Source organism: Geosmithia morbida (assembly GCF_012550715.1).
Source record: "Geosmithia morbida isolate 1262 chromosome Unknown scaffold_6, whole genome shotgun sequence".
Classification (NCBI taxonomy): domain Eukaryota; kingdom Fungi; phylum Ascomycota; class Sordariomycetes; order Hypocreales; family Bionectriaceae; genus Geosmithia; species Geosmithia morbida.
Window position 1 is genome coordinate 410,076 of NW_023336193.1, and position 16,402 is coordinate 426,477.

Here is a 16,402-nt window from a genome sequence, read left to right on the forward strand (position 1 = left end):
AATCTCACTACGCATAGATGACGATGGCAATGGCAGATTACAAGAGATTGACAGATTAGATCGAACACCAGATAGGTCATTATTTTATACGCCTCCCTAGCCAACCTCACCTCGCCATCCTTCTCTATAATTTCCCCCCGGAAGAAAGAAGGAATAGGGGCTAGTAGCCAGGAAGACGGGGAACGATAAGAGACTACCAAATTCTGATGGGGGATGGAAAAAAATAAGACAGGGTTACAAGAAGAAAAGAAACTCAGAGCGATAGAAGAAAGCGAGGAAAGAAATCTTTCCTCCGGAAAACCATTTTCCATCAAACCCCCCAACTTTCTTTCGTAATAGACACAGGAGACAATATGATTACAGGCATTGTTTGACTTGGAACCGAATTGACCACAAAGGGGAAAAAAAAAGAGAGAAACAGGCAAAAGAAAAACCTCTATAGGACTCAGAGCATACATAACACGAGCCTAGAAGCCGTATCCGGTAGGCTGAGGGGCGAAACCGTTGGGCTGAACACCGTACGGTGCGGGAGATGCGGCGGGTCCTCCGGTAATCATCAGACGGGTGCCACCCAGGATAGGCGTGTTGTCTTCTGTCTTCTCGTGCTCCTTCTCCTTGGACTTGCGCGCCTCGTTGTCGGCTTTGAGCAGCGAGAGTTCCTTGGTCTGCTGGGCAAGCATGTTGATCATGTACGGCATGGTGAAGTCGTGGAGCCCGTTGCGCCACGAGAGCTCCAGGATGAGGTCGGGGCGGATCAGGTCGTTGCAGGCGTACAGCATGCCCGTGTAGCACTCGCGGTGACCGATGTCGACGAACTGAAAGTGTGGATGTTAGCAACTGGATACTCGGTATGCTGCCTGTTGGGGGAGGGGGTAAACTTACGTAGCGCAGCAGGTCCTCCACGATGTCCGTCTTAGCAGACAGGGCAGCCGTCTCGATGGCGTCCTTGTACAGCTTGTCCTGCTTAGAAAGGGCGATGGACTTCTCCCAGCGCTTGTTCTTGCGGTAGATGCTGGCGGCAATCTGGCGGAAGAAGATCAGGTCGTGTTTCTCGAGGCGGCCGGCCAGCTCGACGGGGTCATAGTTGTCGTAGTTCTGCACCGAGTCGCGGAGCGTCTTATAGTCCTCCTCCTCGATGAGCAGGTCGTTGACAGCCTCGTTGACGATGCGCTTGTTCTGCGACTGGACGTTGAGCAGGAACGGCTTGATCAGGGGCAGGTCGTCATTCTTCTGGAAGATCTTGACGACGCGGTTGACGTCGATGCGGGGCGTGAGGGCGGCCAGCAGGTCCGTCAGCAGCGAAGGGTGCTGCTCGACGTAGAACTTGAGGGCACGGTAGTAGATCTCGAGGTTGGCCACCTTGACGACAATCTCCTTGAACTGGGTGTGGTCCCAGGAGTTCTCGGGACGCTCAATGACGGTCAGAGCGGCGTTGTCGAACTCATCGTAGTGGTAGTAGCAGAAGACCAGCTCAGGCCAGAGGTTGGCCTCCTCCGAGGCGCGGATCATCTTGGGCATGTTCATGCGCGACCAGAAGATCTTGATGTGCTCCATCAGGCGCTCGGGGTGGTACTTGGACAGGGCGATACCGAGCTCGGTGAACATGCCCATGTGGGCGCGCTCGAGGCCGAGACCCTGCTCGAGCAGGCTGATGAGCTCGTCAAAGTAGCCGTTGCGCTCGTACTCCTTGACAAGCTCCTGGAGCTGCTCGGCGTCGACAATCAGGTTGAGACCGCAGATCTGGGCCAGGCGGAACTCCTTCTTCTCCACGCAGGCCTCGTGGACCTGCTTCCACACCTTGATGTTGTTGGCCTTGCGGGCGCATTCGACGGCGGCCTGGTAGTCGGCAAGGTAGACGAGGGTGGTGGCGAGCTTGGCCCAGTTGGAGATGCTCGAGTAGAAGATCTTGGCGGCCTCGTAGAGACCCTCCTCGTAGGCCTTGTCACCGGACTGCTCGACGTTGGCCACGTTGGTGGCGCGGAGGAAGTCCTCGAGCTCCGAGAGCTGGTCCAGGCGTGCGTACGAGAAGGCCAGGGCCGTGTCGATGGGAGGCTCGCGGAGCGTCTTGCGGGCCATGCGCAGGTACTTGACGAGCTCCTCGTTCTTGCCGGCGTGGGTGGCAATCTCGATGACCTCCTCGTGGTTCCTGGGGTCATCAGCCTTGATGTACGACTCGATGGCGTCCGAGACGCGGAGGCCATCGAGCTGGGCCTTGGCAACCTTGCTCCAGACCTCGGGCTCGTCGACCTCCTCGGCGTAAGCCTGGGCACGGTCGATGCTGACGACATGCTCGACGAGGACGTTGACGGCTGAGGTCTTGTCGTCCGCCTTCTTGAAGATCGCAAAGGCCTCCTCGTACAGACCAACCTCGATACACGAAGCGGCGATGTCGTCGGGGCTGTAGCCGTCGAGCTTGTGGATGTAGTCCATGACACGGGCCTTGTCGGCCTTGGCGGCGGTGAACATGAGCAGGTTCTGGAGGTTCTGGTTGTCGCTGAAGGGCGAGGGCTCGAGGACAATCTTCTCGAGGAGCTCGATGAGCTCGAGGGGCATGTCGTTCTCGAGCAGGGCCGAGACGGCGACGGAGACCTTAGCAGGGTCGGTAGACTCGGGGACGGCCGTGGCCGTGACCTGGTCGACGACGGAGCGGCGGTGGATGTTGTTCTCGCTCAGGACGAAGCGCCACAGCTCGTTGTCGGAGCGCTCCAGCAGGTAGCGGGCCTGGGCCCTGTACATGGAGTTCTCGTTGGTGATGTTGACGAGCTCCAGGTCGTTCTGGCCCTTGGAGTAGGCGATGAAGGCCAGGTTGGGGTCGCGCTTCTCGCAGTACTTACCAACGGTAAGCGTGTCGTACTGGTCGTTCTCCTTGAGGAACTTCTCGGGGTTGTTGTTGGAGTCGATGTAGATCTTGGCCAGAGCGTTGAAGACACCCTGCTGCTGGTTGCCGGCCTGGAGAGTGGCCTCGAGGAAGGGAAGCAGGAGCTTGAGGCGGTTGCGGGTCTCGACCTCGCCGACAAGCTCGTCGATGTTGATCTGCTGGGCGTTGACGGTGGTCAAGAGCTGCTTGATGATGGCCTCGTCGCAGTCCACGTCGAGCAGGCCGCCGACGACGGCGGGGGTCCTGCCGGGGTTGACGCGCTGGACGTACGACTCGATGGCCTGGAACTGCTGCTTCTGGTAGAGGAAGAGGATGAGGTCGTGCACGAAGTTGAACCTGTCGCAGACGATGATGAGAGGCAGCTGCTCAGGAAGGTTGGCCTCCTTGAGGAAGTTCTTGACCTTTTCGGGGTTGTAGCTGTTGCTGTCGCGGCAGATGCGCTCGACCTCGTTGAACTGGCCCATCTTGGTGGCGGCCTCGATGTACTTGAAGTGCACATCGGGGTCCTCGGACAGGTTGACGACGCTGCCGAGGTAGTAGAAGAGGCCCTCGGCTGTCTTGTACTTCTCAAGCAGGTCGATGATGCGAACGGGTCCGAGCAGCTCGGAGTACTTGGTGGCAATGGTGACAACGGACTGCAGGTTCTGGCGGATGTTGTGCTTCATCATGGCGTCGAGGCAGTCGAGGGACTGCTCGACAGACAGCTTGCCGAAGAAGGCAGTCAGCCACTCGGGGTTGAAGTTGGCCTGGCCAGGGATGTTGACGATGACGCGCTTGATGGCCTCGGGGTCCTCGTAGAGCTCCAGAGCCTTCTGGGAGAGGCCGGCCTGCTCGCACAGGGCGGCGATGCGCGTCTTGTCGAAGTGACTGAACATCTCGTTGCCGAGGATGGCCTCGGCGACCTGGGGGGCGTGCATGAGGTTCATCTCCAGGAGGCGAGTCTGCAGGCGGGCGTGCTCGGGCTTGTTGTCCTTGAGGGCGTCGAGCAGGAAGGCGGTGGCCTGCTGGATCATGCCCTGGGACTGGAAGATGTCGCAGACGCGCTCAAGGTCGACCAGAGGTCCCTGCTCGCTGTTGGCCAGAGCGGTGGCGAACTCGGCACCCTTCTCGGGGTTGACGCGGATGATGTGCTGGAGCAGCTGGACATAGTCGGGCTGGTAGCCGGTCTGGGCCGAGTAAGGCAGGATCTTTTCGAACTGGCCCGTCTCGGCAAAGCCGGCCACGACCTTGTGAGGGACGTTGGCCTTCAGGTAGATGACCAGGGCCATGTTGACGTCGTAGGGGCGGACGAGGTCACCGAGCCTCTCGGAGCAGCTGAGCTTGTCCTCCTTCAGCCACTTCTCGAGGAGGTGCTTGCGGTTCTGGGCCAGGACGGGCTGGGCCAGCTCGAGCGTCTCGTGGTCGTTGAGCGAACCCTTGTCGAGGAGCATACCGAAGTACTGCAGAGTGTAGGCCATCTGTCCGGGGGCGACAGGCAAGCGCTTGAACTTCTCGATGGTGGCCGGGGTGCGCAGGAAGCCGCGAGGAGAGTTGGCGGCGATCTTGGCAGCCTCGGCGTAGTTGGCCGAGTTGAAGAGCTGCTCGAACTGCTTGGCGTAGAGGTCATCGGCACCGGGGAGGCCAGCGCGCGAGGCCATCTTGATGGCGATCTCGGCGTTGGCGGGGTTCTGAAGCAGGTAAGGGATGACGGTGGAATCGTCGACGGTGACGAAGAGTACCTGGCCCTTGCGGTTGATACCGACGATACCGGTAGAGTCATTGTCGGTACAGGTGGTGAAGATGGTCTCGCTCGAGATGCGGTTCATGAAGATGCAAGTGCCCGTCTCGAAGTCGTAGAGGTGGATGAAACCGTACTTGGTGACCATGAAGACGACGCCGTACTTCTGCGAGACCTGCAGGGCGACGGGGAAGTCGTTGGTGGCCTCGGGGGGGAAGAAGATGTCGACAGCCTTCTTCTGGAAGACAGGGTTGGACTCAGGGTGATCGACCTCGACGATGTGGAGCTTGGCGCCGGTAGCAGTGCGGACAGCAAAGGTGAAGAGCTTAGTGTCCTGCGGAGCACCCTCCAGACGGAGAGTCCCGAAGGAGGCGGCGTGACCCTCGATGGCCTGGCTGATACCGCGGTCCTTGGAGTACAGCTGCATGGCACCGACGACGCGACCCTGCTGGGACGAGATGCCGACGACGACCATCCACTTGCCGTCCGAGTTGACGCGGTAGTTGATGATTTGGCAGCCCTGAGGCGGGGAGAGATGTTAGTGGAGCTCTCGGGGGCCGGCTGAAAAGCAAGACGCTGCAGGGGAGAGACATAGGTAGGGATCTCAGGAGATAGGTGACGTACGTTGAGGTTGGCGTTGCGCTCAAAGACCTTGACGGGGGTATCCTGAGCAGCGTCGTAGATGTCCCAGTGGTAGACGGATGAGCTGGTGACAAGACCGAGGGTGCTCTCGCTGACCCACTTCCAGAACTGGACGTCCTCGTTCATGGTGCAGGACTTGAGCTTCTTCTTCTGCTCGAGGTCGAAGATCTGGAGGGTGCGGGCCTGAGCCTTGAGGGCAATGACATGGCGGGTCCAGTGCATGATGGCACTATCAGCCTTGATGGGTCGCCTTGTGACATTGTTACCGCTCTTGAGCTCGACGATGACGACTTCGGGGGAAGCATCCTCGCTCTTCTTTTCACGGATACAGACGTAGTGGTCGGATTCGAGTGTCTGTTTCAAGAAGTAGATGGGTCAGCAGGGGAGAGGGGGGAGGGGAAGTGGTCGAGTTGGTCTGGTTGGGGTGGTGCCCGAGCCACTGTCCTCTGTAGAACAGGGCGCGCATGTTGCGTGCACATCGGGTACACAACAGACAAGAGTCAGAGACGAGGGGGTACACTAACGCAAGAGTTGAATCCGATGGATTGCGCTTCCACGCCGCAGCTGGTGAGCTGGACCAGCTCCTGGAATCTGATGGGTAGAGGCGCCATGACGCCAAAGTAGCTTGAGGGGCGGGTTGAATCAGGTGGAAAGAAGGGACCGTCGTCAACCCGATATTTCGTCTGAAGTTATAGGAAACCAACAAGTAGAGAAAGCCGTCGTCTGGTAATGATTATAACCGGTCGGCCGCGGTAGAATCAGCTGGAGGGGAGCTGTTGTGATGTTGGCAAACAGGAGAAGCTGCCATGCGCCACGCGGCAGGAGGGGGGGGGGGGGGGGGGGGGGGGGGGGGGGATAGAAAGGCGAGGCAGGAGGCGGTAGCTCTGAAAGGATCGGATTCGAAGCAAAGGTCTGAGGATAAGTGAATGGACAGAGAAGATGACGGCGACTTGCTTGCAAAGATGACAAGCACCTGGGGGGAGAGGGCTAGTCGTGTCGTGATCGTTAAAAACAGAGGTCGTGAGATTAAGGAGGAAAGGGCAGATGCGATGATGACGGGGTGAAAGGAGAGTGGAAGGTTGTTTTGGCCACAATGCGTTGCGGTGACCTCAGTTGTAAACGGTGGTATTGCCCTGAATACTCCGCAACAGCGCTGCTGGGGAGTGCTGGGGAGTGCTGGGGACAGCTCGGTGCGCTGAAGAGACGGGTGGGAAGTACAGGAAAGGAGCAGCCAAGGCCGTCTAGAACGTTATCCCCTTCGACCGTTTTACCGCGTACGCCTAGAGGCTCCCCGTATTCGTACTCCGTAATACTGGCTCCGTAATAATAGCCGCAGCCTGGAGCTGATGAAGGCGGGCCCCCCCCTACAAGACAAGCTGTGACGAGCCATGTAAAATAGGCCCTGGTGCGCTATAAATACAGGCCATTCAGAACGTCCAGGCGCCCGGACAGGCCGCCAGGGGCACCGGGTGTGGGGGGAATATGGAAACCCAACCCTTAATCACTGAGAAGACAATAGTGGGGACGATTTCTACCACTGTTATTACTCGCAATCCCGCACCGGCCGTCGTGTACCAGCATCGAAGCTTGACCCAATCACATACTGATTTCGTCCGGGAGAATCGGTTAATCCGACCGGGCGCGATCGAGACACGCTGTCAATTGAGGCTGCTGCACGTTACCGTATCGACGCCCGTTTTATGTTTTGTTACCTGATTCGTCTTTGTTTAGTACTGGGTATGTGAGAGTGATTCAGTGCTGGGGTCTATCGTCATAGTCACTGGCTCACCCACTCACTCCAACACATCAATGTTCTATCACTTCTGATTACGTTTTTTTCCATCATATAATCACCCATCCTCCCCAACAAGCAAGCGAGCACACATCACCATGGTCTTATCGAGGGGAACCCGCGACACGGTTTACCTCGCCATCGTCGGCACCCAGCTGTTTGGCATGCTCGGTAAGATGGCCAAAGGCTTCCTTCCTCTTGACACACATGACACCCAAAGCTAACAGCATGCTTCCTACTCCTCGCAAGTGCTCGATCTGGTGAGCCTGTATCCCAAGTCGCTCTGGGAGAGCCCGTCGGCGCCTCTGCACTTTCTCACGTCCCTGCGCGAGGCCTACGTCTCCATGACGGGAGACCCATTCTTCGCGGCGTCCACCCACGAGCCCTGGTTCGAGGCCTTCCTGTACCTGGAAGCGGCCGTCCAGCTGCCTCTGACGGCGTACCTGGCGCGCTCGCTGTCCGCGGCCAGGAACGCTGCGACGACGGAGCTGTCAGGTCTGGTGTACGGTACCATGACGGCCACCACCTCGGCCGCGACCTGCTACCACCTCTGGCAGCTGGGCGAGGATGTCGTGAGCAGGCAAGACAAGGCCCTCATCTTGTACGGCGAGTACGTCCCGTTTGTCATAATACGTGAGTTCGTCACTCTCATGCGAGACCCACTCCTCCCAATCGTCTGACTCTTCGGTTGACCAACCGATGCGCCTACAGCTCTCATCATGGCCATCGACATGTACCAGAGACTGCTGGTCCGTCTGGACAGTGTTCCTGCCCCGGCAAAGAAGCAGCAGTAGATTCGGAACATGACCAGCATCGTTTTTGTTCTCCGAAAAAAAAAAAAGTAAAACGTCCCCTGTAATGCTGGGTATCTATTATTATATATTCACTACTGGGTATTCAGGAAACGACAACTCTCGGGCTCTTCGACCAGTCGTATGAAAGGGCAAACAAGGAAAATATCGCATTAAGTATTATCTCTCCACATCAGTCCATCCTCTTAGAGTATCCCCAACCGTTGCCCACGCCCTTCGTGCCGAGGCCGTAGCCCAGGGGCGTGGCACCACCCATGGCGCGTCCCCTGAGCCTGCGGGGGAGCACGACACCGAGGGTGTACATGGCGGCGGCGAGGGCGCCGGCGATGAACGAGACGAGGCCGTAGAAGACCGTGCTGGCGTAGACGTGGCCCCCCAAGCCCTGCCACTCGACGCGGCCGTCCGTCTTGGGCAGGGCGGGCGTGGGGAACCATCGGACCGAGAAGGTGAGCGGCAGGGGGTCCCCTATGACGAGCCTGCGCGTGAACGACCCGTCCATGTGGCTGAGCGGCGACGTGCTGTAGGCTATGCCCGAGTCGAGCACGCCGCTGTCGTGCCGCCGCGTGTGGTGCTTGGGCGTGCTGTGCAGCAGCACGTTGAGGTGGGTGCTGATGTGGATGTGGCTCAGCTGCAGCGTGCCCGCCAGCGCGAACACGAGCGGTATGTACTCGACCGGCGGAGGCTTCTCCCCCAGCACCTCGACATGCGACGGAGGCCGTGACGGGAGCCGGCACGCCATCGGCGCATCGCTGTGGATGTAGAACTCGAGCAGGTGGAAGAAGGGGTCGTCGATCATCGGTATCGTGCAGTTGGTCTCGCCCTCGGTGCCGTAGTTGAACTCGAGCGGTCGTCCCGTCTCGTTGCACACCGGGAACGGTATCCATTCGATCTCGTGATTTGCTGTTTCCAAGTGCTCGCCCGTTTCTCTGTTTGATTTTCCTGTCAGTCTATTCTCTGTCCGTCTTTTATTTTTCTTTTCCCCCTTTTGACGCGTCCGTTCTTTCTGGTAAGAGGACTGTGGGGGTGGGGATGACATACGAACTCCTCTTCATGCATTCCACCTTGATCGGTGCCCCGTAGTGATATGATGGCAGAGCATCCATGTGCGTGGCAGCATTGGCCAAGGCGAGGCTCGCCAGGATGAGACTCGTCGAGAAGAGCATATTGTTATTCAATTTCCAATTGAAGTCGTCGTTCAGCGTGTCAGGAGAAGTAAAAGGCCTCAGTGCATGGCTCTATTCCCCAAGAAGGAGAGAAGGAGATAATGGTTACTTATAAAGGAAGGGGGGGGAAAGGTTGATATCTTGTTCAAGCGACCGTCATCACCAGAGTGGATTCGCAACGACGTGGCTCATCAACTTTACTCCTGGTACGTGCATAAGTGTCTATTCAGGTACCCATTACGGCTTTACGGCTTACTAACCTGACGTGATCCATCACGTGTATCCTTTGTCGCTATCATTTTTACACATGATACTAGTAGTACTACGGGTATATATACACATTTACATCGTATACAACTTGGAGTTGATCCCAATCGTTTGCTCCCTGATGGGGACAATGATGAAATAGTAAGTGGTAATATTACACACATATGCAGAATCTACCAGAAATCAACTGTCCACCTTGGCCACGTTTAGACGCCCTTGACAACATATTCTTGTTCACCATACTAAACCGATAAGAAAAGAAGAAGAAAAGTAGAAAAAACCTTGGGATGAACAGAAGAGGAAAAGAACTATGCAGTGGAAACAAAATGTGATATCATAGGCTGAGCTGGGAGGGAAAGGTTTAAGTGAGACTGGACAGGAGGGATAGGATAGAGTAGACAGACGGTTTCACATGAACCGCATACTACCCACAGGTAGCCTCTCCACCAACCCAGCAACCTCTCTCCTCAACGACCTGAGCGCCGCCCTGATATCAGCCAGGTCTGCGCCGCCGGGGTTCTGCCCCCTCCCGGGAGCGGGGAGCTCGGTCTCGCACTTCTGCAGGAGCTCCCCGACAGCGGGGCCGATGGCCCCGCCCTTGCCGGTACCTCCGCGACGACGCACATCAGCCACCCAATCACCCACGGCGAATACGATGAGTTCGATGACACGGCTGCGCGTGGCTCCCCTGAAGCCCCAGTCCTCCGTCTCGAAGACACCCTCGAGGACGCGGACCACCATGTCGTGCGACACGCCAAGCGTGAGGAACAGTCGGACCGGCCAGCACGGGTCCGCGCCGATGCTGCGGTCCTGGCCCTCAGCTACGGCGTACCGGCACAGCTCCGGAAGCAGCGTGGGGATGGGGAACACGAAGCTGTCCAGGGACAGGTGGTGCGCTATGGTCTGGATCTTGGACGACACCGCCTCGTAGGGCATCGGCGTCGTGGACAGCGAGGTTGGGTCCGCCGACTCCCGGCTCTGCAGGACCTCATCGTGCACCTGGTGGATCAGGTTGGTCCACGTCCCCGCAATCGTCGTTGACGTGCGGTAGTCGGCTGCGTGGTAGATGAGCAGGCAAAGGTCGTAGTAGCCGGCTTGGTCGGCGTAGCTGTTGAAGAGCTGCGACACACGAATGTTAGCATCTCTAGTTTTTGGATCCTGGTTCCTCCTCGTTCCTTCTTTTTTTTTCTTTCGCTTCCTGGTTTCGGTGCAAGCTGCTTGGGATAGGGAGAAGGAGAGGGGGGGGGGGGGGGGGGGGGGGGGGTATTTACCGTTGATAGATCTTCAATCTTTCCATCAAGATCACGTGTAACCTGGACACGCCTCTCCTCATCAAAGCGCACATCGGCATGGAGCCTCTCCAGCAGGTCATCCTGGATGTTGGCAATCTCCAGCAGCTCCGACACCTCGTGGTTGAGCAGCTGCTGCTGCTGGCGGCTGACGCCCACGGTCGAGACGTTGGCGTTGGCCTTGGCGAGGCTAAGCAGCCTGATGCGGTCCTTGATGCCCAGGGGGAAGTCCGACGTGGCCAGCTGGACCTGGACCTCTGCGGCGTCGAAGAAGCGGCTGCGGTTGGTGTAGAAGCGGCAGAGGAGGTCGGCGTGCTGGACGTCGGTGGACGCGAGGCGCTTGAGGAACGTGACCACGTGAGGGGAGTCGATGGCCAGGATGCGATCCGTCCAGCCCTGGCTGACGTACCAGGCGTACAGGTCAAAATGGAAGACCTGGTCATCCGAGTTGTTGACGACGCCGTACGCCTCGAGGCGCTTGGTGGCCATGAGGGTGAGCTTGCCGTCGACTAGCTCGGGCTCGCGGGCCGCCGCCGCATCGACGTGGCTGAGGGCCTCGTGGACCATGTCGTAGCAGCGCTTGCGCTCGTTGTAGGCCGCTGCGCGGGGGTCCGACGCGGGGCGCCCGTCGTTGACCCACGACAGGGCCGTGTTGCCGCGATCCTTCTCGTGCGCCACCACCAGGCACAGCCGGATCGCACCGGCGTAGTACTTGAGCTCGACAAACTGCGCCACGGCCGATTGGAGGTTGGCCGGCGACAAGCTGCCCGCCACCTTCTCAAATAGCCGGAGGCTCTCGGCCAGCAGGGCGCGAGACTGGCTCGTGTTGGGGGGCTGCTCCGAGGCGCGCTTGAGCTGCTCTTGCGCCTTGAAGATGACCACGTCGTCCGGGCTGCAGAAGCTGCCGCACCGTCGCCGCAGGGCGTCCGCCACCGTCTCCACGTTGGAACCGCTCTCGATGTTGCGGTTGACAATCGCCTTGACCACCAGCTTGGCCAGCTCCTTGCCATCCGAGTCGGCGAACAGCTCCGCGTATGTCAGCACCTTGAACTGCTCCTGGGCCGGGCCGTCCAGGCGCGTGTAGATGTCGGCCACGCGCTCGTCAAAGAGCATCAGGACAAACGAGATACCCTCCGAGATGCTCTCCATGAGCGTCTGCAGCGCGTGCAGGGCCTGGTGCTCGGCCTGCAGCGCAACCTCCTCCTGCCGCGAGGATGCCCTCTGCAGGTCGGACGGTCCCGAGAGGCCCTGGATGAGCCCCCGGTTGGCGTGCAGGAACCTGCGCAGGCGCTCGACGTACTCCTGCACCTCGCCCAGCTTGGGCAGCGGGATGGACGAGCTGACGGCGATGCCACCCGTGGGCGCGGGACCCAGCTCGACGACGGGTGCGCGCCACAGCGTGCGGACCAGACGCGCCAGATACAGGACGAGGGCGTCATGGCGCGACGACAGCTTGACTGAGTCCGTCGTCAGCACGGTACCGTCTGTCTCGGTGATGGTGGGCTGGCCGCCGTAGTCGACAAAGACGCCGCGAGCGCGGTCCTCGGTTATCTGGTCGATGGCGCGGGGAGCGCCGGGCCTCGAGTCGCCACCGTGCCCGCAGGCGACGGCCAGGGCGGCCGAGACGGTCTCGACACGGCCGTAGGCCTGGATGAGGCGGCGGGCGACCTGGTCGAAGCCCTCATCGCCGACGACAGAGCGGATGGTGGAGGCGAAGATGTCGACGAAGCGCCTCCTGCGGATGACGTGGACGCCTGTATTGGTCAGGACGGCAAACTCGGTAGGGTCTTCATCGAACTGGACGGCCAGCTCGTTACCGAAACCGACGGGTTGGGCGGCGGCGGAGAACGGCTTGGTGGTCAGGCCGACGGCCTCGGCGCGGCTGCCAATGTCGATCCAGTTGGCACTCTCGGGGTACTTGACCGTGGACAGGGCCGAGACACTCTTGATGCGGCCCGTCTCGGGGGCGGCGAGGAAGAGGGAGTCGGTGTTGTCGACGCCGTTGCTGACAAAGTCGAGGAAGTATCCGGGCGGGAAGCGGTAGCCCTGGCGACTGGGCTTGAGGGTCTGCAGCTCGGAGCCGGCCATGGCGAGCCTCCGGGCGACATCCTGGGTGGGGAACTTGATGAACTGAACCTGCATGCTCTGGGGGGCGAGGTTGGAAGAGGAGCTATAGAATGCCGAGGCGTTGGTGGCGCTAAGGAAGAGACGGCAGCCCGTGTTGGTCAGGGCCATGAGGTGCAGCTTGGAGGCCTCCTGCTTGGCGATGGGACTGATGGAGACGATCTCCATGCGGCTGGAGAGGAGCTTGGCGTCGTCCGTCATGTGTGTTATATCGCGGACGCAGCTGATCTTCTCCTTGACGATGACGTTCTTGAGCCCGCTGGGCGGCTCCATGTGGTAGGTGCGGATGGTGGAGGCACTGGAGAGGGTGTAGATGAGGTTGCGCGAGTCATCGATGACAATGTCGACGAGGTGCTCAGGGGCCTTGTTGACCCAGAAGGACGACTGAAGCGTCATGATGGACGACCAGCCTGGGTTGGTGTGGTTGATGCGGCCGCAGCGATTGGAGAACCACTTCTCCTCGGACTGGTAGTAGAGCTCGTTGACGTCGACCTCGTTGCTTCCGCCAAAGAAGATGCGGCCGTCGGCGGAGCCGGCGATGATGCGCACGTCGGTGCCGCGCAGGGGCAGCGTCATCTTGGTCTGGTACAGGGCCACGGACCGCGTGCCGGCCGGGGTGGTGGTGACGGACACGCCCAGCAAGATCATGTCGGCCGACGTGGCCAGGGCCAAGATGTAGTTGATGGAGTCGACGAAGATGCCCGGCTTGGGCGGCACCAGGGCGACGGCGTGGATCGTGTGCGGCTGGTCCTCGAAGCCGATCAGCTCCGGGTCGCTGAGCGTGTAGTCCCACAGGAAGATGGAGTTGTCGATGACGACCCAGGCGTGGCTGATCTCGGCAAACAGGCCCATGAGCGTCTGGAGCTTGCCCGAGTTGTAGTGGTCAAAGACCTGGTTCGGTATCGGGAACATGTTTGTCTTGTGGAAGGGCGCCGAAGCCGCATCGGGGCTGGACAGTTCATAGTCGGCGGAGACTCCTTCTGCAGAGGAATGTCAGTATATCGTCTCTTTTGTTTTTCTTCGCCATTCTTCTTCTTCTTCTCCTGCTGCACATTGTTTGAGCCCAGTTCGTCTGAAATACTCACGTCTGATGTACGAATCGAGATCGGGGAAGTTCTCATCCGACTGCAGACACTGATTGACAGCCCTAGCAGCCTTGATGACGGGTGCCACCGTCTCTGCCCTCGGCGGAGCAATGGGCGTCACGGCCGTCGATGCCACAGCTCCTCCTGTCGCCGTCATAGCCACGGACGTGATAGGATTGGGCCCAGAGGCAGCAGCAGAAGATGCCACTGGAGTGCCGCCCAGCTGCTCAGAAGGTGCCGACGGTGGGAACAGTTGCCTACGCGTAGGATCCGACGAGGCACCTCCAGACTGGTATCGTGAGACAACGGCAGGCGTGTTGAGGAAGGCGCCAGGCACAGGCCTCATGGGGGTAGCTTGAGGGAACGACATTTTTTCGTCTATTCTCTCTTTGTTTTTTTTTTAAAAAAAAAACAAAAAAAACAAAAAACAAAAACCCTCTACTTCGTTCTTTCTTCCTTCACCGACTTGAGAGGCGGATACCCACCTCTCGTCAAGGTCACACTCTCTTCACCGGCTGATCAATGGTGACCAGAACAGGACAGTTACCATGTAGTGCCGTTCGAGCTTCGGGCGCAATCAAGCGGGAGTTCGTCGTCGATGGGGCGCGCAAAGCTGCTCGTGCCAAAATGAGGACCGGCAGAGGGAGGGTTTGGTTGCGGTTTACGGGCGAGCGACGGCTACTGTTGTCGAGTCAATTCCGCAAGCCGTCGCGATCTCGGGACACTCGAAGACGGGAGATGACCGAAAGAGCTCCCGAACGGTTTCAGGATAGGGAGGGGAAGACGGAGGGTGGGAGAAAGTGAGGGGAGAGAGACTTGGATGGACTCAAGGGCGTCGGTTGGTGAGAGTTTGTCTGGAGGTTGGTTTTGGGTCAAGGGCACAGGCAACAGACGGCATGTTTTTTTTTGGTGGGTCCTTCTTTTGGCGCGTCGCTGGTGCCTCTGGTTCGAATGCCCGACCACGAGCTTCCAGGTCTGCAGCTGCAGCTTCTACCGCTAGATTCTACATAATTCTTCAATTCAATGATGAATGCAATGAAGAGTACGGCAATGGATGCTTCTCCGGGGTTTCTTTGGTTTATGATTTTGTTCTAATCTTGTCCGTGTGTTTCTTTATTTCTTGCTTCTAATGAGTCAGAAACTAGAACAGTCCTACCCCATTGCTGTCACCAATACACAAGCAAGACGGCCATGACAGCTATTGTTAGTATCGATGTTATATGTCCCCGTAGGCCCCATTGACTTCCTCGCCCCATTGTACATTCGTCGTTCCAATCGTTGCGTTATTCTGTTCTTCTCCCGTTCAAACCAAGCAGCACGTGCTGCTGATACCAGATGGACGGTCCCCCCCCCGGTCATATCTTACTGCTTCTTGGACTCGCGCTCAAGCTTGCGGAGAGCCCGCCTGCGGATGTCGACGTGCATGCTCTTGTTCTGGCCAATGACGATCGGGTGGTAGACACCGACGACGCTCTCGATGACCCAGACCATGACCGAATGAGCCCACCAGGGCGTGTAGGTGCTCGAAGCGGTCTGGTAGCCTCCGCGGCCGATCTTGCCGAGTGCGGACCTGACAAAGTTGGGGGCGGTGGGGATGAGGAGGGAGGCGCGGCGGATCTTGCTCATGGCCGTGGTGACGAGATGGCTGAGGACGAGGTAGACGTCGACGTTGTCATCGGCCAGCTCAGCGGCCAGGGCACTGCTCCAGTACTGGAGGAAGGCCTTGCTGCCCGAGTAGGTGGCCAGGAGGGGCGTGGGGCTCCACCCGGCCGTCGAGCCCATGGTGAGGATGAGACCCTTGCGGCGCTGCCTGAGGATGGGGGCCACAATCTTGGTTACCTTGAGCGTGCCCAGGCAGTTGATGGTGACGATGTTCTGCATCTCATCGTCCGTGGTGTCGAGAAACTTGACGGGCATGTTGTGGCTCTGGCCGACATTGTTGATGAGGATGCCGACGTCCAGAGGGGCAACGAGCTCGCGGAGGCCCTCGTAGTCGTCGTCGTCGTCCTGGGAGAAGTCCATGGCGAAGGTCTTGGTCTCAATCTTCTTCTCGGCGTACTTGGTCTCGATCTCGGTCGCGAGGTCGGTGAGCTTGGACTGGGTTCGGGAGACGAGCACCAGGTTGAAGCCCTTGGCCGCCAGCTGCTTGGCGTACTCCTTGCCTAGGCCGTCCGAGGCACCCGTGATGACAGCCCAGGTTCCGGGCTTGCCATACTTGCGGAGCTAATTTTACGATATTCGGTCAGCATCAACGCGGTGCTTGCTCGGCCCACAAGGCCCAGACATTTAGAGAAAGAAGGAAGGTTAGAGGAGAGGAACATACGTCGGTGCCACCCAGAACAAAGACGTTCAGGACGAACTGGGCGAGACCCAGGAGCTTGGAGCTCAGGACCAGAGCTCCGAGGCCGGCAAGAGCCCACTGCACGGGCTGCGGCACGCGCTGAAGAATCTCAAGCGCAGAATCCATTTTGTTCCTGTATTTCTTGTCTCCCTTTCACTCTGCTTCTCGTCTTCCCCGATGATCTGCAGTGGTAGAGCGACTTGGTGATGGTGCAAGAGCGTTAGGGCAGACGGAGGTTTTCAAGGGAGACGGGAGTGATGCAACAATTTGCAGGGGGTTGGGGCACAGGTCG

General features: G+C 58.9%; 5 protein-coding genes across 5 annotated transcripts; 1 reads left to right on the forward strand and 4 right to left on the reverse strand.

The window, feature by feature from the left end:
• Positions 1-467: 467 nt before the first annotated feature.
• On the reverse strand, positions 468-5,848 carry GMORB2_6593 (clathrin heavy chain; the record flags this gene model as incomplete). Its single annotated transcript, XM_035468563.1, has 4 exons — positions 468-815; positions 883-5,115; positions 5,187-5,591; positions 5,762-5,848. The coding sequence occupies 4 exons, from the start codon at positions 5,846-5,848 to the stop codon at positions 468-470; spliced, it is 5,073 nt and encodes a 1,690-aa protein (XP_035321697.1).
• A 1,279-nt stretch (positions 5,849-7,127) lies between these two features.
• GMORB2_6594 (Protein of unknown function (DUF2781)) lies at positions 7,128-7,823 on the forward strand (the record flags this gene model as incomplete). Its single annotated transcript, XM_035468564.1, has 3 exons — positions 7,128-7,200; positions 7,279-7,662; positions 7,741-7,823. The coding sequence occupies 3 exons, from the start codon at positions 7,128-7,130 to the stop codon at positions 7,821-7,823; spliced, it is 540 nt and encodes a 179-aa protein (XP_035321698.1).
• Positions 7,824-8,013: 190 nt separating this feature from the next.
• GMORB2_6595 (uncharacterized protein) lies at positions 8,014-9,004 on the reverse strand (the record flags this gene model as incomplete). The annotated part of the gene is made up of 2 exons (XM_035468565.1): positions 8,014-8,767; positions 8,880-9,004. The coding sequence occupies 2 exons, from the start codon at positions 9,002-9,004 to the stop codon at positions 8,014-8,016; spliced, it is 879 nt and encodes a 292-aa protein (XP_035321699.1).
• A 675-nt stretch (positions 9,005-9,679) lies between these two features.
• Positions 9,680-14,139, reverse strand: GMORB2_6596 (nuclear pore complex protein Nup155; the record flags this gene model as incomplete). Its single annotated transcript, XM_035468566.1, has 3 exons — positions 9,680-10,390; positions 10,543-13,664; positions 13,770-14,139. The coding sequence occupies 3 exons, from the start codon at positions 14,137-14,139 to the stop codon at positions 9,680-9,682; spliced, it is 4,203 nt and encodes a 1,400-aa protein (XP_035321700.1).
• A 992-nt stretch (positions 14,140-15,131) lies between these two features.
• On the reverse strand, positions 15,132-16,236 carry GMORB2_6597 (17beta-estradiol 17-dehydrogenase / very-long-chain 3-oxoacyl-CoA reductase; the record flags this gene model as incomplete). Its single annotated transcript, XM_035468567.1, has 2 exons — positions 15,132-15,992; positions 16,093-16,236. 2 exons carry the CDS (start codon positions 16,234-16,236, stop codon positions 15,132-15,134), a joined length of 1,005 nt encoding a protein of 334 aa, XP_035321701.1.
• Positions 16,237-16,402: the final 166 nt, after the last annotated feature.